This window comes from Amborella trichopoda, chromosome 6, assembly GCF_054954075.1.
Source record: "Amborella trichopoda isolate Santa Cruz 75 chromosome 6, AtrichopodaSantaCruz75HAP2 v2.0, whole genome shotgun sequence".
Taxonomy (NCBI): Eukaryota; Viridiplantae; Streptophyta; class Magnoliopsida; order Amborellales; family Amborellaceae; genus Amborella; species Amborella trichopoda.
Window position 1 is genome coordinate 40061438 of NC_142341.1, and position 22865 is coordinate 40084302.

At 33.0% G+C, this 22865-nt stretch overlaps 1 protein-coding gene across 13 annotated transcripts in view; it reads left to right on the forward strand.

The window, feature by feature from the left end:
• The first annotated feature begins 929 nt into the window (after positions 1–929).
• LOC18429989 (serine carboxypeptidase 1) overlaps positions 930–22865 on the forward strand; it is a 58498-nt gene continuing 36562 nt past the window's right edge. For 5 of the 13 annotated variants that reach the window (XM_088870727.1, XM_088870742.1, XM_088870728.1 and 2 more), the window contains exons 1-3: positions 930–1125; positions 16900–16973; positions 18519–18592. Coding sequence is in view for 2 of the 13 variants with exons in the window: in XM_088870745.1 (XP_088726871.1) it covers positions 974–1125; positions 18519–18592 (226 nt within the window). In the remaining 11 variants the exon portion in view is untranslated. Of the gene's footprint in view, positions 1126–15866; positions 16013–16899; positions 16974–18518; positions 18593–22865 lie in introns of all 13 variants that reach the window. The other 8 variants (XM_088870729.1, XM_088870731.1, XM_088870745.1 and 5 more) reach the window with 4 other exon arrangements.

The following is a 22865-nucleotide window of genomic DNA, read 5'->3' on the forward strand; positions in this document are numbered from 1 at the left end:
AGCATATATGTACAGCGTACCCGGGGCAAACTGCCACACCCATAGGACAAGTCCAAGTATACCTAGATGAGTCTCGAAACACTGGATTATTTAAAATTTTAATTTTGATTTGAAGATTTCAAGAAATATCTGAAAAAAAAGAAAATAAATTATCTTGAAAACTACCAAAATCATCTAAAATCTTATTTCTAACTAATATTGTTTTCTCAATTTTTAATATTTTCTTTCTTATATGTTTTTACCCCATTAATAAGGATGGGGCGGGGGCGAGTTGCTTTAGAACTTGCCCCCTACTCGGCCTCACCAATAGGGCGAGTCACTTAAGGCTGGTCTTGACTGCAGGATAACCCACCAAATACTAGAACAAACAACGGACTAAGCTTTACGAAAACAAAGTAAAGCCTCACTGCGAGTCATCATTTGAAAATAATTTAGGCATCATAAATCTCTACAGTAGCTTAAAATCAATTCACAAAAATTGAAATTTGAAGCTCAATAACTAATAAAAATTTTACAATCTATGAACAACCATTTTTAACGCAAATTCGACAGTACACTGTGTTACATTATCTACTATATTTAGCGTTTGACATTCTCTTTTTTTTTTGTTTTTTTCAACAAACATAATGGTCAGGATGATATTTGCCACCAAAATTACAGTTTTTGGTAATTTTTTGAGGTGACGCTTAACTTAGTTTGATTTGAGCGCCACCCTATAAAAACATTTTGAAATTTAATTTGTGGAAGGCGGCCTTTCTCCTGACAAGTGACGCAACTTCTAAAACCACCACAAAATGTATGAAGAAAAAGGCATTAAATATCAATTGTGTACTGCTATTGCAGCAATAATGGAGTCAAATAAGGCAAGCAAAAAAACAATAATTGAAGATAAAACAAAATAAAATAAAGGACTTTAAGAAAGAGAGGAGAAGAACAAGGGAAATAAGTGATTTTATTGTAAGATTGAGGTGCCATGAGTGGAGTGGTGGTAGATGCAGCTGCAACAATTCTGTTATGTGCTCTTCATCTTCTTCTTCTGTGTATTGTTGAATGTGCTCCTCAGGGTGCAGAGGTGCTTCGATTTCCTGGCTTTGATGGCGATCTCCCTTCCAAGCATTATGCAGGGTTGGTTCTTCTCTCCTTTTTTTTTCGTTTGGCTTCTTGAATTGTGATGAGCCTCTCTCTCTCTCGACCCTTAATTGAATTTCCATGCAACCTTTCTCTCTCTCTCTTTGCATATACAATTGTAATGGGAAAGTCTTCTCTTTCAATCATGATATTATTATAGAGTGAATTACTCTAAAAAATTTTTCTAAAATATGAAATACTCTATTTATAATTCTAAAATATGAAATTATAAGTGGAAATCACAGAGAAAGTTAACAAATTACATTCAGACCTTCTTTGATGACCTTTTTCTAAAAAAAAAAGTTCGTGTTTTTTTGTACCTGACAGCTCTCTCATACATTTCCCCTATATTTTCGAAAGAGTTCCTTTTTTGGATTCTTTCACGCATTGAACTCCCTATTTCCACTCTCTTTCTCTCTCTCTTCCCTTTCGATCTATTTGCATTTCTCTCGCCTCTCTCTCTCTAGAAAGGGCAGCTCGTAGAGATCTGAGACAACTAGAGTCTCTCTCTAGAAATGGCAGCATGTAGAGCTCTGAGACAACTAATGCACAGCCTAACCAGACCGCTGAATCCCAGGCCCACCTCCGTCTACACAAGCAAACTCCCGAAAGTTGCCGGAAAACCTGCCGATTTCCAGTGAGAAGCAAAATTTTGGGCGATTTTTGCAGCACCGAGACATTTTTAGGTGTCCACCTCGCCGGAGATCTTCTCCCTCACCTTGGGCGACATGCTCATGGAGAAGATCAGGAACCAATATCTCTCCGTCTCTGACAGATGCCAGCAGATTCGAAGATTGGAACCAAAATTGAACTTCATTGGCCTCTCTCTCTCTCAATCGAAATCCACACAAGCCTCACCTGATAATATCATGGCAGAGCAAAGAGATCAGGCTAGAAAGAGAGCCACTGGAATCCTTCTCTCTATATAACCCTATAAAACCACTTCTCTTAGATACCCCATTTCCACCAATTCCACCCACGAGTATGTTGGTACGAGTGTGTGGCCGTGGGCTTTTAAATCGTGCAATATTTCTCTTTCTAATAATTTAATGTTTATCTTTATAAAAGGAATAACTTTTTAGAGAGAAAAAGTGCCGTTATCTCATGGCTAAAACGTAATAACCCACTTTTTAAGATTACAGGAGTACAAGTAATCACCCACTTTCTAATATTGGAAAATGGCTTCCTCCATCCCGCTTTAAGAACGATTTCGAATGGCTTCCTCCATCCCTCTTTAAGAACGATTTCATGGGCATAGAGAGGTACATTAAAATTTACAGAGTTCTCATAGTTCTGGTAAAAGCCTAATTTTTACAATCGATAGTCTCATGACACTGTAAGCATGATCTTTACAATCGATAGTCTCACGACATTGCCCCTAATCCTAAAAGTGGGTCCATCTCTTCCCTCAAGTTTTTCAAAATTGGTACTAGAGCCTTTTGTGGAAGCATGGTATGCTCATAACCTACCGTTCCCAAGTTCTACTATTTATTTATTTATTTTTAATTTAATTCTTGCACATAACCCACAAGTCTCAAGATCAAAATCAATTATTTGGTTTATTGTGAGTTTGTATTTTATTGAACAATATCTCTCTTAATTTTATTTTAATATCAATTCTCTATTTACTCTGTTAAAATTTGTCATCTCTGATAAAGTTGATTTCATAAGCCATGAGTCAATTTATTATTTATTCGTTATTATCTCTAAGATAATTGTTCCCTTGTTGGGTTTATCTTATTGTTGTAAAAATTATCTGAATCCTTTGTTATCAATCTGTTGCTATTTTCTCTCATAAATTATTATACCTTTCACAAGTTAATAGGCGTACTTTGTTAAAGCAACAAAAGTAGACGCACATTGATTTAAACCATTTGCACTTTTGATATACGTACTTTGTAAATAGGGATTTAATCACATATTTTTTATTCTCTCGTGGCCTTTATTTCTTGCTCATTATCAAGGTAACATTTTTTTTTATCGCTGATTTTTTGTATTTTTTTTTTGTATGCCTCTGTGTAACCAAATTTTTTTTTTTTGAGGCGAACTTTTTCAATAGAAATCGTTGCTGATGGTTATAAAAATAAAAAAATAAAATAAATAAATAAATAAATAAATAAAAAGTTAATGAAATTTTAGAGAGAGATAAAAACACACATAATTGCTGAAATCAGTTGGCTTGCACCTTTCTTTCTTCCATATTTTATTGCTGAAAATTTGTGCATAATTTTATTGGATTATTGAAAATTGTTATGCACACAACAACTATTCAAGTAAAGGTTGTTATACCAATTGCATGCATTTTTTTTATGGCTTATAATTTAGGGATTTACTACATATTTTATTTGCATAATAATTGTCATTACATTGCATAATTATCCTATGTTTGGGTCTTTTTAAGTTATAAAATTTCTTGATCTTGATTTTGTGAATTCATTATTTTTATGATTATGCGATGCCATATTTTTGTTGAAAATATCAAAATATCATTGTAGACTCTCTCTTTTGTGCTAAAACATATTCATATATTTATAAAACTTATTTTTATGCAAGATTTGATATAAAGTAGTTGTTGCCTTACTTTATTAATTTTTTGTTGCATCACAGCAGTGCGAACATAAAATGTTTGAGAAATTTTTTTTTTTTTTGAGGTCCCTGCTCACTGAGACTCGGCAAACCTATTGAGTTAACTGGCAGACAACCTTTTCTTAAACATAATTAACTTTTTTTTTTTTTTTTTTGGAACTTTTAGGTATTATCTAAAAATTTAAAATGACATCTAGGCTAGTTATGTCAGAACTATCTAAACTGGAAAAACTCAATGGGACCAATTTTTCTATGTGGAAAAGAAAAATTGGATATATTCTTTTTCAAGAAAGGGTAGATTATGACCTAGAAACAGAACCACCAGTTTTAGAGCCTAATGCCATTGGATAAGCTAGAAAGCGACTTGAACAATGGTTAGAAGATGACAAAGTAGCTAAGACTACTATGTTGAGCTTTATGGAAGATGATTTAATTAGATTCTTTGAGGATTACACCGCAGCTCAAAGTATGATGGGCGCCCTTTCTGAAAAGTATGGGACCACTTCTGAGACCCATGTACAATTGTTGTTAGAAAAATACAATTCTTGTAGAATGAAAGAAACAGACTCAGTGACCGAGCATGTCAATAAAATGACAGTGCTCGCAAAAGTCCTTGCTGCAGCTGGGAATCCAGTCCCCGATCGCATGCAAGTGTCTATTGTCCTTAACAGTCTCCCTCCATCTTGGGAATCTGTTGTAATTGCATTGAACCATTCTGCACACGGGATAACCATGTTAAATCTTCTCATGCATCTTAATATTGAAGCTGAGAGAAGAATGAGGAAGAAGTCAACTGAGCTCCATTTTGCCCAAAGTTCATCTTCTCAAATCCCCAAGAAACCTTTCACTTATCAGAAAAATAATAGGTATAAGGGAAATGGGAAAAATTTTAAAAATCAAAAGAATAAGGTTGAGAAGACCTGTTTTTATTGTAAAGAAATTGGACACATCGAGTTTAATTGTCTTCAGCTGAAAAATAAAAATAGGAACTAAAATAACAACCTTGCTCGAAATAATCAAAATAAGAGAAAGGACTTAATCTACGTAGTCTTAGAATCAATAGTTGTCGATCATGACCTGAGAAATTGGTGGGTCGACTCAGCCTCCACTCGACATGTCTCAAGGACCACGGATGGATTCACAGAATTGAAAGAGATTGCAGCTGGTAACCAATGGATTTATATGGGAAATGACACCTACTACGATGTACTAGGTGTTGGTACTTTCAAGCTATGTTTACCAGGAGGAACAAATTTCTTATTGACTGATATATTGAATGCGCCCAATATGAGGCGCAATTTGATTTCTGTCCCCAAGCTAGACGACAAGGGTTATGAGATAAGGCTCAAGTCTAGTCGGGTTACTATTGAGAAGCATTTTAGAGCTTTGGTGTACAGTACTAAAGTTGACAATTTGTACCAACTGAATGTTAATGAAAGTTCATCATTTTCTGGTTCTATTGATGCTTCTTTTGATGTTTTTATGTGTATGGATGATCCATATTTATGGCACTTAAGATTAGGACATATAAATACAGACAAAATGAATCAAATGGTTAAAAGAGGCTTGCTCCCCAATTTAAGAGAAATTGTGTTCAAAACATGCGAGCCATGTATTTCTGGTAAATTAACTAAGAAGCCTTTCCCTAAAGGGAAAAGGTCTAGTGAGTATTGTTCACTCTGATATATGTGGCCCATTAAATGTGAAAACACATAGAGGTATGGAATATTTCATAACATTTATAGACGATTATTCACGTTATGGATATGTATACCTAATTAGCAAGAAATCAAATGCATTAGAAACATTTAAAGAATATAAAGATGAGGTAGAAAATCAGTTAGGTAGACTTATTAAAATTCTTCGAAAAGATAGGGGAGGTGAATATTACTTCGCCTTATTTTTTGAATTTTGTAAGGAGCATGGTGTAATTCACCAAACAACTATGCCATATACACCACAACAAAATGGTTTAGTTGAAAGGAGAAATAGAACTCTAATGGACATGGTTAGGTCCATGATGAGACATTCAAATTTATCACCTTATTTTTTAGGTGAGGCTCTCAACACTGCAATATATATCATTAATCGTGTTCCAACTAAATCGATAGACTTCACCCCATATGAATTATGGACATGTAGGAAACCTGATCTTACTTTCTTGAAAGTTTGGGGTTCTTGGGCATATGTGCTTATACAACCACAAAATAGAGATAAATTACGAAATAAAACTATAAAATGCTCTTTTATAAGCTATTCAGAAAATTCTAAAGGGTATAAGATTATATAACCATGATACTAGTTCATTAGTAGAGAGTCGTGATGCTCATTTCTTAGAAAATATAGATGATGAGAATATTTTAAATAAGCGTATTGATTTACATGAAATTGATAAAGATAAGGGTCTGGAAGACCTTGTTCTCATACTCCCTCTACATTTGGTGAGAATGATTCAATTGAATCAAGTATACCAGATAGGCCTCAAAGAACTAAGCCCCACCTATGACTTTAGAAGAATTTTATGTATTTATGAATGAAGATAATTACTCTTCCATGAGTGAAGATACAATAGATAAATCTCGAAGCTACAATGAAGCTATTAGCTCACATGACTCAGCTGAGTGGACTCAAGCCATGGATGATGAACTTGATTCTATTAAAAGAAATCAAGTCTGGGAGTTGGTTGACCTCCCTAAAGATGGAAAAGCTATCGCTTGCAAATGGGTCCTAAAGAAAAAACTGAATGCAAATGGATCCATTGATAAATATAAAGTTAGGTTGGTAGCTAAAAGATTTACCCAAAGGGGAGGCATAGATTATGTAGAAACTTATTTTCCAATAGCCAAATTTTCATATATTAGGATCATCCCTGTATTAGTTGCATATTATGATCTAGAATTATTTCAGATGGATGTCAAAACAACTTTCTTAAATGGAGAATTAAAAGAAGATATATACATGAAACAACCAGAAGGATATATAATTAAAGGCCAAGAAGACAAAGTATATAAACTTAAGAAATCTTTATATGGTCTAAAACAGTCTTCTAGGCAATGGTATTTTACTTTTCATAATGCAATCACTGAAATTGGTTATATAGCCAATAGGATAGACCATTGTGTATATATTTAGAATAGTGGAAGCAACTTTGTTATATTGTCACTATATATGGATGATATTTTGATAGTCGGGAATGATATTGGAATGATTAACCATACCAAATTATGGCTAAGTTCCCATTTTGAGATGAAAGATATGGGAGAAGCCTCATATGTATTGGGCATTAAGATAACAAGAGATAGAAGTTCAAGACTTTTATATTTATCTCAAGAAAATTATTTAGAAAGTGTTTTAAAGATATTTAAGATGAAAAATTGCAAGCCCATAGATACAACTGTTTGTAAAGGCTTGAACTTATCAAAGAAAGTGTGTCCATTAAATGATAGTGACAAAGTTGAAATGGGAAGAATTCCATATGCTCAAGCTATAATAAATTACGTCATGTTGTGTACAAGACCTGATTTGAGTCATGTCTATGGTCTTGTAAGTAGATTTCAGAGTAATCCTGGGATAGCTCATTGGCAAGCTATAAAAAGGATACTCAGATTTATTCAGAAAACTAAAAATTACAAGTTGTAATTCCAAGCTAACAACTTAGAGGTTACTGAGTACTCTTATGCAGATTTTGCAGGAGACGCAGATGATAAAAAATCAACCTCAGGACTTGTATTCCTCCTTGGAGGTGGATGTGTTTCTTGGTCTAGTAAGAAACAAAGTTGTGTAGCTCGGTGTACTATGGAAGCCGAGTATATTGCTTGTAACATTGCTACAACTTATGCCGTTTGGATTAAACGCTTCATAAATGATTTGAAGCTGGATATAGCCGACGGATCGGTTAAATTTTTTTGTGATAATCAGGCTGCTATTTCATCAATTAGAAATAGAGCTTATAGTTCCAAGGGTAAGCACATTGAAATTGATTATCATTATATTTATGATATTATTGGAAAGAATGAAATAACTGTAAGTTATTTGCCATCTTCATATATGATTGCAGACCCTTTAACAAAGGGATTGAGTGCAGCAATATTATCAAAGCATGTAGCTTTGATGAGACTTAGAAATATTTAAGTCAGGAACTCTTAAATGGGATATTTTTTATGTCTTGGTCATGAAAGGAAAAACCGCATTAGCGTGAAAAACCATGATATGACTTTGGATATTTTTTGTTATAAGATGTATAACCGCACTTAAGTGAAAGCCTCATGACAAAAATATGCACATAAATGTTAAATTCATTAAGTCGTAAAGACTTTATGATATTTCAATATATCTGGCCCTCATGGCCAAGTGGGAGATGTTAGTACGTGTGTGTGGCCATGGGGCCTTTAAACGTGCAATATTTCTTTCTCTTATAATTTAATACTTATCACTAAAAAAGAAAGGCTTCTTAGAGAGAGAAAGTGCCGTTATCTAACGGCTTGAAAGTAACCACCCACTTCTCAAGATTACAGGGCCACGTTTTTTCAGAAATTTCAGGAGGAAGCCGAACGTTGGAGAACGACCTCCTCTATCGCTCTTTAAGAAGGGTTTCATGGCCATGGAGAGTTACACAGAAATTTATAGAGTTCTCACAGTTCTGGTAAAAGCCTGATCTTTGAGATCGATAGTCTCACGACACTGCCCCTAATCCTAAGAGTGGGTCCATCTCTTCTCTCAAGTTTTTCAACACAGTCTCTAGCGTGTTCTTCCCATTATCCAGTCTCTAAACAAAAACTAGTTACAGAGAAGGGATTGGACCTTGAAAAAACTAGGAGGCCATCAGAGAAAACTCCACCTGATCTCTGCAAATGCATTGCGGTTTTCTTATTAAAAATCTCTGTTTTCTTCCACCTAGTTACTGTTGAATCATAGAGCCAGCAATCCAATGAACCAGACACCATGAAAATCCGATAAGAGTTTGGGGTTTGGCCTGGGATCATGGTAAGAGAAAGGAAATTGGGGTTTGGGCAAGGGATCAATCAAGACAATGGGGTTGCAGAGAAGAAAGGAAGAGCCATTGAAAGAATAAACGAAACCGGCGATGGAAAATATGGGTGGGGTGGGTTGAAAGGGCAAAAGGGAGGAGGCACCGTTGGCTTGGAGTGGGTTCGTAGAGGTGAGGTTGGGTTAGTAGAGTGATTTGTTGTAGATTGTTAAAACTTAAAGGGCAAAGCTAGCTGTCCGGCAATGCAAATGCCGACAAACAGCTTTGGTGAAGGCGCAAACGATAACCCTCGTCCGGTGTATGCATTGTCAAGGGCAACTTCGGAAAAAGATAGCAGACACCATTTAATTTACTCTCCTCAATAGTGTCTGTATGTAATTTGCTCTAAATTTTTATTTGCAAGTGTTTTCATTCGTAGGGCACTACCTTAAAGCTTGGGCATTGCCCTGCCCTGCTAACAAAACCACTAAAAAATCATATTAAAATTCAAACTGAGAATTCCATCTGTAGACCAAAGAGTAATTTGGAAAAAATACAAAAGGGCACGTTGACCAACCTTCTTTATAATTTCTACTAATAGCATAACATTTCGTATTCTAAATTTTTATTTTTAGGGTTCGTATGTAAATCACTCATTATTATATTTTTAACAAAGCACAAGTATTGTTTAACAATGGTTTTGCTAGTTTCTCTTATAACTCGTTTCATCTTATGAAATTGGTGACCCAAATTCAAAACTTTGTAGGGGTATTTTGGTCAATTATTTTCAGTAAAATATTTTTTTAATATTTTTTGTAGATTCACCTATTTTTGAAGAACACACGTTTAAAATTTCAAGTGATTTGGATTTTTAGAAAAAAAAATTAAAATTGAAACACTACTGGATACTATCGGGCACCCATGATCTTCAAATCGGCCCAGATTCAATCTGGGCCGTTGGCACATTTAGCTTATCTACACTAGGCTGCGCACCATATCTTTTTCCATATATATATATATATATATATATCTATGGAAAAAGCTAACAATAGCTGGCCAGCTATAATGAATAGTGCTATAGGTGGAATGGGAAGCGTCAGATCATCCGCATATAGTTCAAAATACATATCACTGTTTTAATTTTAATTATTTTTTTATAAATCGGATCATAATGAAATTTTGGAAATGTGTACTAAAAAGTAAGGCGCACAAAAAAAAAACTTTCTCATAATATAAAATGATCGAAATACCCCTGAAAATTGATGGGGGGCATTTTGGTCATTTTAAATTACTAAAAATAATTTTTTTATATTTCATATGGTGCGCAATAGTGTTAGGTATATATATCCAAAATTTCATATTAATTAGATTTATATAAAAAAAGTTAAAATTAAAATAGTGATGTACACTCTGAAGTGTATGATGAAGATCTGACGGCTCCCATTCCACCTATATACTATTCATTATAGCTGGACAGCTGTTATAAGGTTTACCCTATATATATATATATATATATGGGTGCGGTTTGTAAAGAGCTTATGCTCTAAACAATCAAATTAGAGCCTACCTTCAAATAGTATCGAGAAATGTGGTTTCAATACTGAAAATTTTTGTGATAGCCTTAATATATATTTTTATATTTTATTTATAAAGTTTAAAGCTTAAAAAATAGTGCAGATCCAGATCTATGAAAACTTGAAAATCTTCAAAATTGACAGTCCAAAAATAAGTTACAAAATACACTATTTCCAAAACTTGAAATCTATTTTTTTCTCATGTGCATGCATCTTGATGTCGAGATGATCAATTTGAAAATATTTGAGCATCAAAAGAACCTCTTCCAGTGAAAGTTTTGAGATAGGCTCAAATTTGTTTGTTTAGAGCCTTGGCTCTATATAAATTTTTCCCTATATATATATATATATATATATATATATATATATATATATATATATATATATATATATATATATATATATATATATATATATGGGAAAGTATGGGGTTAGCCCGCTTGCGCACCCCGTGGGTTACGCCCAACAGTTATGATGAAGAGAAAAAAAAGCGACGAGCAGGATCGTATCCAAAGTTGACCTTTTTCCAAAAAAAAGAGCACATTTTTTAAAAAATGCCAACTAACAGGATGCTATACTGACGCGTACCGTAGCATTTACGACACTCTGGGAAGCACTCTCTTTCTCTTGGGTCTCTCTCCTTCGTTCTTCCTTCTTCCCAAACAAACTAGATACACACTCTCTCTCTCTGCCTCTCTCTCTCTCGCTCTCTCTCTCTCTCTCTCTCTTTGCCTCTCGCTCACGCAAGAAGGGAAAAGCCCTCTCATGGAAACGAAAACCTCTCACAAAAATAAATGAAAAGCTCATTGCTCTCTCAAAAAATCTCTCGCTCTCTGAGGGAAACCTCTCGCGCTGTCAGGGAAAAGCTTGCTGCTCTCTCAAAAAAGCTCGTTGAGATCTGTAAAGGTATTCTTTGTCCCTGTATTTGTCTAAGATTTGTAGAATGTTGCAAAACCCCCATTGCCCATTGCTCCAATTGAGCTCTAACCAACACTAGAGCCGTAATTTTCCCACCTCTTCTTTGTCTGTTTGAACATGGGCACCTCTGAAACAGAAGATTGTGAGCAATCATCTCACTATGAATGATTTTTCTAATAGTTTATTTTAGTGTGCAATCACCTCTGATTTTTCTCAGAATAGGTTATTTTAGCGTGCTGTAGGTTTTTGCTTAAGAATTGGATTTTGCTCAGAATATTTATTTGTTAATTGATATTTATGCTGACATTTGCTCAAGAATAGGATTTTAAAAAATGCGCTCTTTTTTTTGGAAAAAAGTCAACCTCTTTGGATACGATCCTACCCGTCGTTTTTTTATCTCTTCATCATAACCGTTGGGCATAACCCAACGGAGTGCGCGAGCGGGCTAACCCCATACTTTCTCAATATATATATATATATATATATATATATATATATATATATATAGAAAAGCCTTCCCAATGCCTAAAGGCGAAATGAACAATAATTGTGCTTACCCTCATCACCATCCAAAGGTCATCGCACGGTCACGATTGTCCGGTAGTGTTTCATTTTTCATTTTTTTTATATAAATTGAAATGTCCTTAAATTTGTAGTGTATGTACATCTTAGTATCCGCACTTACTAAAAATATAAAAACCATATTTCGTAAAAAATAATTTACCAAAATACCCCCAAAACTTTTCACGGGTATTTTGGATAATTATATTCATGTAAAATATTTTTTTTATATTTTTCAAAGATTCGCCTATTTTTTATATACACATGCTTCAAATTTCAGTTCATTCAGATTTCTAAAAAAAATGGAAAACAAAACACTCCTGGATAATCGTGACCGTGCGATGAACTTTGGACGGTGATTAAGGTAGGCCAAATCACTGTTCATTTTTACCTATAGGCATTTTATAGTAAGTGGATTCAATATGCCTACTAGTTGACCGCTACAGTAAACGTCAATGCCGCATATTGAATCTGGGCCAATATGTCGATCACGACCTCTGTTTGTGTTTGAATTTTAATGTTTTTTCTATAAATCCAAATCACTTGAAATTTTAGTTGTATATTCTTCTCATCAAGGCGCACCTAATAAAAATGTATAAAAAAAATAATCAGCAAAAAATGACCAAAATACCCCCAAAACTTTACAGAGGTATTTTGATCACTGTTTTTCATGTAAAATATGTTTTTTATATTTTTCAAAGATTCACTTATTTTTTATGTACACGTTCCAAATTTCAGATCATTTTGATTAGTAGAAAAAAAATTAAAATTCAAACATTACCATACATCCATGATCGTCAGATCGGCCTAGATTCAATTTGGGCCATTGGCGTTTAATGTAGCAGTAGGCCATTAGGCTGACATGATCTTTTTCCATATATATATATATATATATATATATATATATATATATATATATATATATATATATATATATATATATATATAAAGTTCATGTATGGCAATATGCGTACCGCTGCAGTAAACGCTCAACGATCCATATTGAATGTGGGCCAATCTGACGGTCATGGTTGTCTGATAGTGTTTAAATTTTAATTTTATTTTTACAAATCAGAATGATATGAAATTTGGAGCATGTGTACATCTTAGTGAGGCGCACATAATAAAAATATAAAAATAATAATTTGCAAAAAAATGACCTAAATACCCCTGAAACATTTCCGGTGTATTTTGGTCTATTTATTTCATGTAAAATATTTTTTTATATTTTTTGTAGATTCGCCTATTTTTTATAAACACACGCTCCAAATTTCAAATCATTCCGATTTGTATGAACAAAATGAAAAATAAAACACTATCGGATATTTATGATTGTCAAATCGGCCCAGATTCGATCTGCGCTGTTCGGCTTGTAGTGTAGCGATACATAAATTGGCGTACCATAGCATCCTCCTATATATATATATATATATATTAGGGTGCTTATACTATGGAATAATTTATCATTGTACTCAACAAATTTTGGACACTTCTTTACCCTTGTTTTATACATGTTGCATTTTTTTAATTAGGAGAAGTCTACATGGGGTGTGACATCACCCATATGGAGCACATTAGTGGCATTTACAAAACAAGGGCATATAAGTGTCCAAAAATACCCTTATTAAAAAAGAGCTCTATAAACAAAACAATGGTATACAAGTGTCCAAATTTTGTTGAGTATAATGATAAATTACTCCATAATGAAGCACCCTAAAATAACTCCATATTGTAAGTATCTTAAAATAACTCCATAGTGTAAGCACCCTAAAACCTCTCTCTCTCTTTCTCTATATATATATATATATATTAAAAAACAATTGGATAAATAACAAATCACAAAGCGTAAAGAACTTGGTGATTTTTGTGAACAATTTGGATATTATCTTGATAGAAAAAATATGCTTGAAAAACTCTATAAGAAAAATAAAAAATATAAACATGACAAGAATAAATCCAAATTTACTAAAGACCATAAACAATACAAAAAATCTAAACGAAAATTGATCAATAAATTTTCTCCCCACACAAAACATAAAAGAGAACTTCCAGTATGTTATAAGTGTGGTAAAGTTGGTCATTATAAACATCAATGTAAATTAAAAAAGAAAAATAGAGTCCTTACAGTTAGATGATACAATTAAAACAAAATTATATAATATAATCAATTATGATTCTACATCTTCAGATACTTCCTCTAGTTCTTATATAGAAAATATACAAGATGATGATCTGTTATGGACAGACTCATCTGATTCTTATACTTCAACAGAGTCAGAATCATCAAATCCAATGAAAGATAATGATTGCAGCTGTCCCATACCTTCACATAACCTTCATACACTTACCCAAGAAGATAATTTCATCTCAGACATTATTGAAAAAATTACTGATCCAGATGAAAAAAGGTCTGTCATTACTCAATTTATTTCTATAACTAAAAATAAAGCAAAAACACCTCCCATCAATAAAGTTCTCCAAGTGTATAAGATGAGTATATAATGATTCCATCATGTTTTTTCTTAAGTCTTTCCTTAACCTTTTCAGCAAATAAATATGGTAGTCCGGCTATGAATTTTTCTTTCCAGTGGTCTAGTTGACAGTCTTCTCGTATTAATAATCGTGAGAAAAATACATCTTTATATCATTTATAATGAGATAATGTAAGACAACGAAGATTGGAAAGAAGATCCTCTGATCTTGCTGCTAACAGTGCTGTACTGCCTACAAAGTGAAGTGTAATGGTATATATTAAAGTGTTGACGGCATCACTTTTCGTATAGATTATTTCTTGATTTTGTTCGTTTCTGGCGGTCCATTGTCTAGTATTGTTGAGGATCCTATGTTTTGTTTCATCATAAAAATCTCACCATCCTCTTAACCATCCAGTAAATCCATTAACTATTGCTTTTGCAACCTCTTGATCTGGGTTGCCTGCTATTTTATTTGCAGAGGCAAACATTGTCATATGCTCATGACATCTAAAATTTTTAATTCAGATAAACCATCTATTGTCCAATTGACTATTGATCTTCCCGAGTATGATACTACTTGTTGTATAGCATCCTCTTCAAGTTGAATGTCAACAGGTGTAGGTCTTTTATGATATGGAAGGGCAGTAATTGGTTTCCAATTTTTTCCATAAGCTATTCTATTCATATTATCAGTTATATTAATAGGAGTGGTATCCATAAATGCATGTTCTTGATTTTGGATAGTATCTTCTATTATTGGTTCTTCTTGAAGCATCATCGTTTCATGTTCTGGAATTTTAGCTTTGCCTTTATCCGAAGATTCCGGTATTGGACTAGGTATATTTGTTGTAGGAATAGTAAGTTTGGGAGATGGTATTCCTTTAATATCTAGCTGAGCTAGTTTGGCTATTAATTGATCCATTAGGGATTTATTATTGTCTCCAATATGAAATTTATTTTTATTTAATTCTGGAGGTGGTTTGAACAAAACTGCTTTAGGAGGGGAAGGAGTTATTTTTTCCTTTGACACTAGTCTTTCTATTCTTTCCGCCTGTTTTCCTAAAGATTGCATATACAAATTTGTATAATTATTTTGTTCCACAATATGAGGTATTAACTCTTGTTTTTTACCAAGTTCTTTGGGTAAGACTTTATATGGAGTAGCAATAATATCATATAAAGATTGAGGTGGTTCTCCTTTATTAGATGGAGTGACTCCTTTAAGTATTATACTCTTTTCAGGAGGATATGTACTAGCAGTGGTAGTTCCATCTGTGCTCATATAAGTTTTTTCTTCCAAAGTTTGAAGATTATCAAATGAAGGAATATTCATTTTATCTTGATATTTTTCTTTTAGCCATATAAAATATCCTTTTGTTTCTCTTTTTTTTTTGAGAAATTTATTATATTTTGCTTGTAATAATTTTCTTAATTTTAATGGTACTGTTGTAAGATACCATTCTCTAATATGTTTATTTTCATTTGAAATATAATCTTGCTTGATATATTTAGTCTTGATTTTCTTCCTCTTTTTTTCTAATTTGGCTGCTAAATATTCATTAGTATATTCATGAGTATATATATCAGAAGCATTATTATCTTCTATATTATCCTTTATTTGTAAGGTCAATATTTGAAATTCTTCTATACTTGGCTCAGGAGTATAAGTAGGGAGAACAACATGGTCAGCTGTTCTTCGTATTCTTTGGAATTGTAAATCTGAATAAGGTATTGTTTGGAAGAAGAAGATTGAGAAGGAGGAAGTATAATGACATCAGGAGTAGTAGAACAAGATTTTCTACTTGGTATTATTGGTTTTTTATTTCTTTTCCTGTTTATATTTATGTCATCCTGTATTTGTTGGAATTTTATTTCAATATTCCCATCTGGATGTTCAATAATTTGATTTGGAATATTATGACTTGGTACTTCTTGGGGTTGATTTGCATGTTGCAATGCCCAAGACTGTGGTAAAACAATGTCTGACCATTTGATTGTTTTAGGTACAATAGTATGGGATTTTTCCATATTTGTTTGGAATAATATGGTTTGATCTTTTTTATCCATTCTCATAATATTAGAACAAAGGGTATTCATTACTTTAAATTATATTCTGTATACTATGGCTAAATTTTGGGAACCATGTATCATATTGAATCCATGGGTTTTCAGATTGATAGATAGTATATTTAATATATTTGGGTCAGTTAAAGAAACTGAAAAATTTGGAAAACAGTTAAAATATATTGGTCCACTACACAGGCTGGATTCAACCATGCCTAGGAGTGAATCAGTAAAATTATTGTCTTGTATCTCTTAGGCATACAAGCACTGAGGTGTATAACCCTAATTGGGTTAAAGGTTTAACGGCTATTTGAATAAAGCCAATGTGTAAATATTTGTACTGATTTTCCTTATGTTTATCAATAACTTTTTTGGATATTAGTTGAAAGTCTTCCTGATTCTGTGTAACAGACAAGCTTTTTTCTACTGTCTTTATAGCATAACCCATTTTAAATTTAAATGATCCTTTATGATAAATATCTGTTATTGGTACTTTGGGAATATTCCAATCCTGAATGTGATCTTCAATGTCATTTATTATGATTTGTTCCTTATTTTTAACTCTGAGTGTTTGAGATGAAGTTGCATTCTTACCTGTAAGATTCCTAATTAAATTTGCCATCTGTAGGTTGCGGATAATGACAATCTGGACGATCAAGGGTCCAACGTGTTCCCTTAAGCGGCTCTTCCTGGCCTTGGCGGGTACTTTGCCTATGCTTGTCCTTTCGTCTCTTGTCTTAACTCTCGGACCAACTTTCTTGGGTGCAAATTTAATTCGGTTTCGTTAGTGAAAATGTAACTTTTACCTCTTACAGTTTACTGTTGAGGAACAGTATTGCTGTTTGTTACAGTTTAACTGTTTACACAGTTCCATTATTTGGACAGTTCTACTGTATGGCTCTGATACCAAAAAGCCCAGGATCTACAGTCCGGCACAGATATGAAACTTAAAAAACAATTGGATAAACAACAAATCACAAAGCGTAAAGAACTTGGTGATTTTTGTGAACAATTTGGATATTATCTTGATAGAAAAAATATGCCTGAAAAACTCTATAAGAAAAAGAAAAAATGTAAACATGACAAAAATAAATCCAAATCTACTAAAGACCAGAAACAATACAAAAAATCTAAACGAAAATTGATCAATAAATTTTCTTCCCACACAAAACATAAAAGAAAACTTCTAGTATATTATAAGTGTGGTGAAGTTGGTCATTATAAACATCAATATAAATTAAAAAAGAAAATAGAGTCATTACAGTTAGATGATACAATTAAAACAAAATTATATAATATAATCAATTATGATTCTACATCTTCAGATACTTCCTCCAGTTCTTACATAGAAAATATACAAGATGATGATCTGTTATGGACAGACTCATCTGATTCTTATACTTCAACAGAGTCAGAATCATCAAATCCAATGAAAGATAATGATTGCAGCTGTCCCATACCTTCACATAACCTTCATACACTTATCCAAGAAGATAATTTCATCTTAGACATTATTGAAAAAATTACTGATCCAGATGAAAAAAGGTCTGTCAATACTCAATTTATTTCTATAACTAAAAATAAAGCAAAAACACCTCCCATCAATAAATCTCTTGATGAATACAATTTTGCTGCAATAATGAAGAGAGTAAGTGAACAACATACTTCTCAACAAAAGAAACCTTCAATTTCTGATTTAAAACAAGAAATCAAAGAAATTAAGAAAGCAGTATCTCAATTAAAAAATAGAATAAAAATTTTAGAATTACAACAGCAATCTCCACAAGATACGGATACGGATGAAATAGATTTTGATCAAATCATAATGGAAGAACCAGAAGAGATTCCAGAATCATCAGAAAAGAAACCTTATCTGGTAACTCTCCCTTCAGTGAATTTAATAGATAAAATACTAATTCAAAAATGGTTTGTCCAAGTCAAAATTATAGAATATTTGTACTGATTTTCCTTATCTTTATCAATAACTTTTTTGGATAGCAGTTGAAAGTCTTCTTGATTCTGTGTAACAGACAAGCTTTCTTCTACTGTCTTTATAGCATAACCCATTTTAAATTTAAATGATCTTTTATGATAAATATCTGTTATTGGTACCTTGGGAATATTCCAATCCTGAATGTGATCTTCAATGTCATTTATTATGATTTGTTCCTTATTTTTAACTCTGAGTGTTTGAGATGAAGATGCATTCTTACCTGTAAGATTCCTAATTAAATTTGCCATCTGTAGGTTGTGGATAATGACAATCTGGACGATCAAGGGTCCAGCGTGTTCCCCTAAGCGGCTCTTCCTGGCCTTGGCGGGTACTTTGCCTAGACTTGTCCTTTCGTCTCTTGTCTTAACTCTCGGACCAACTTTCTTGGTTGTAAATTTAATTCGGTTTCGTTAGTAAAAATGTAACTTTTACCTCTTACAGTTTACTGTTTAGGAACAGTATTACTGTTTGTTACAGTTTAACTGTTTACACAGTTCCACTGTTTGGACAGTTCTACTGTATGGCTCTGATACCAAAACGCCCAGAATCTACAGTCCGATCCCATTTATATAACATTTAGAGTATAAGGTAGTGATTATGGATCTAGAGTAACTCTAGAGTAGATATGTAAATATGAGACTATTATATTTAATAAGGTCTTGCAGGATTTTATAATAATTTAGAATGAAGAGGATTATGCAAAGGAGGGGTATAATCGATATATCAATAACAAACCATTGAGCATAATTAAAATCTCCAATTTTTACACTAAATAAGATTTTAAACTGCATGCTAAATATCTAAAACATCTGAGGCAAATTACTAAACTTCACACTGTATTAATCAACGTATATGATTACAAACTGTTACAAACTATGACATACTGTTACTATTACAAATCAACCAAGACCATGGACAAATATCCATACTCGAGCAGTACAAATAATCAAACAAAAGGTAAAAGCTCTTGTTTGTCTTTCTCTTCTTCATCCTACGGCGTTCAAAATTATAGAATGTGACGCCTCTGATATCGGCTTGGGTGGTATTCTCAAACAAAGAATTGAGAACAATGAACAACTACTCCGGTATACTTCTAAAGCTTGGAATCCCACACAAAAAGCAAGATTAGGATAAAAATCACTAACATAATTTAAACATCCTAAGAATCTTTGAAGGTTTTTCTTATCAAGTATTTGATCAGGAAAGTTATCAGCAAATTGAATTGATCTATCAATGGAAATAATTGTGCCATGGTGGATCATGAATCCTAGGAACCTAATATTCGTTTTGAATAAATTAATCTTTTTGGCTGATACAACTAACCCAGCATATTGGACTGCATTGATAAAAGTAAGAAGATGCTTAAAATGTTGCTCTATAGATTCAGAGAAGATTAAAACATCATCAATATAAACTATCATGAAATGATGATAAGCATTGAAGACATCATTCATTATTTTCTGAAATTCGGATGGAGCATTTTTTAAACCGAAGGGCACGACATTCCATTCATATTGGCCAAATGGAACATTAAAAGCTGTTTTATATTTATCTTGTTCTTGAATCTGTATTTGCCAATATCCAGATTTCATATCAAATTTAGAGAAAATATAAGCATTAGCTATTCTATCTAATAGATCTTTTTTATTAGGGATAGGGTATCTAATCCATCTTAATACTTTATTAAGAAGTTTATAATTGATAACTAGGCGAGGAACTCCTCTTTTTTTTTCAGCATTTTTATTAACATAAAAAAGCTGCACAGCTCCATGGTGAGGAGCTTGGTCTTACTAACTTTTTTATTTATAACTGATAATATGAATAGAATAGCTTATGGAAAAAATTGGAAACCAATTACTGCCCTTCCATATCATAAAAGACCTACACCTGTTAACATCCAACTTGAAGAGGATGATATACAACAAGTAGTATCATACTCAGGAAGATCAATAGTCAATTGGACAATAGATGGTTTATCTGAATTAAAAATTTTAGATGTCATGAGACATATGACAAATGTTTGCCTCTACAAATAAAATGGCAGGCAACCCAGATCAAGAGGTTGCAAAAGCAATAGTTAATGGATTTACTGGATGGTTAAGAGGATGGTGGGATTTTTATGTTGATGATGAAACAAAACATAGGATCATCAACAATACTAGACAATGGACCGCCAGAAACGAACAAAATCAAGAAATAATATATACGGAAAGTGATGCCGTCAACACTTTAATATATACCATTACACTTCACATTGTAGGCAGTACAGCACTGGTAGCAGCAAGATCAGAGGATCTTCTTTCCAATCTTCGCTGTCCTACATTATCTCATTATAAATGGTATAAAGATGTATTTTTCTCACGATTATTAATACGAGAAGACTATCAACTAGACCACTGGAAAGAAAAATTCATAGCCGGACTACCATATTTATTTGCTGAAAAGGTTAAGGAAAGACTTAGGAAAAAATATAATGGAATCATTATATACTCATCTTATACACTTGGAGAACTCTCCGCAAAAATATGTGCTGAAGGATTAGCCTTATGCACAGATATGAAACTTAAAAAACAATTGGATAAACAACAAATCACAAAGCGTAAAGAACTTGGTGATTTTTTTGAACAATTTGGATATTATCTTGATAGAAAAAATATGCCTGAAAAACTCTATAAGAAAAAGAAAAAATATAAACATGATAAGAATAAATCCAAATCTACTAAAGACCATAAAGAATACAAAAAATCTAAACGAAAATTGATCAATAAATTTTCTCCCCACTCAAAACATAAAAGAAACCTTCCAGTATGTTATAAGTGTGGTAAAGTTGGTCATTATAAACATCAATGTAAATTAAAAAAGAAAATAGAGTCATTACAGTTAGATGATACAATTAAAACAAAATTATATAATATAATCAATTATGATTCTACATCTTCAGATACTTCCTCCAGTTCTTATACAGAAAATATACAAGATGATGATCTGTTATGGACAGACTCATCTGATTCTTATACTTCAACAGAGTCAGAATCATCAAATACAATGAAAGATAATGATTGCAGCTGTCCCATACCTTCACATAAACTTCATACAATTATCCAAGAAGATAATTTCATCTTAGACACTATTGAAAAAATTACTGATCCAGATGAAAAAAGGTCTGTCATTACTCAATTTATTTCTATAACTAAAAATAAAGCAAAAACACCTCTCATCAATAAATCTCCTGATGAATACAATTTTGCTGCAATAATGAAGAGAGTAAGTGAACAACATATTTCTCAACAAACGGAACCTTCAATTTCTGATTTAAAACAAGAAATCAAAGAAATTAAGAAAGAAGTATCTCAATTAAAAAATAGAATAAAAATTTTAGAACCCTTTGATGCAGATTTAGACTGAGCTGGAGAATATATGGGATTTGAAGCATGTGCTTCGGGATAGCTTATTTGATGCATAGGAGAGTGTGAAGGGGAACGGATTGCCAAAGGCGAAGGTTCTCCTTCGAATGGTATTATATTGGTCATTGGGCGTTTATCGTGGCGAGAAGTGCTACGAGAACCCATTATAGGTGAAAGTGAAATATTATTTATAATTTATAAACAATCTACTTCCATCTGCTGTATTTAATAGTTGAGTTGTCTTATCAAAATATTTTGAAGGTATTGAACAAAATTTAGTTTCCAAACAAATATTTGCTCGCTGGCAGGCTATACTGTCCGCCTTTGATTTTACCATCGAACACCTTCCCGGGTCCTCCAATTCCTTACCTGACTTTTTAACCCGTGAATTTTTTCAGGGGGGGCAACACTGACAGCAACGACGAATCACCTTTGTCCCTTGCATTACAACTGTTCAACGAAAATAGAAATAATAATATTTCACTTTCACCTATAATGGGTTCTCGTAGCACTTCTCGCCACGATAAACGCCCAATGACCAATTTAATACCATTCGAAGAAGAACCTTCGCCTTTGGCAATCTGTTCCCCTTCACACTCTCCTATGCATCAAATAACCTATCCCGAAGCACATGCTTCAAATCCCATATATTCTCCAGCTCAGTCTAAATTTGCTTCAAAGACAAATGTACCCAGATCCTCATATATTGAACGAGCTTACCTCATGAACATTACTATTGATGAACAACACATCAATACAGACCCAATAAAACTTGCTCCATTATACCTGCTCCATCACCTAAATCCAACCAATGGTGTAAAAACCAGAGAGTACTATGAAGCCATCCTTATGGAAACGGGATCCATTTCCGTTGTCCATTATTACCAGCAAAACACCAGTCATTGCGTACTCAAAGGTTCAAATCAAAAAACTACTTTCCTATGATGAGTGGGGTTGTAATCCCGTGCAAGGAAAGAAATTGCACAACCCATATTTCTCTTATAAATACTATAAGTATGCCGAATATATTGAAGCCTGGCATAAGTTCTTTTACTACTAAAATCCAAATAACACACACAGCTGGTACATACAGTTCCGGCTACCTATTTTTGAAAGATTCCCCACATGGTTCAAAAACTGGTTCTTAGTGTGGGGCTCAACATCTTCAATCTTACCTCTTGCTTTCAAAACAGTGCA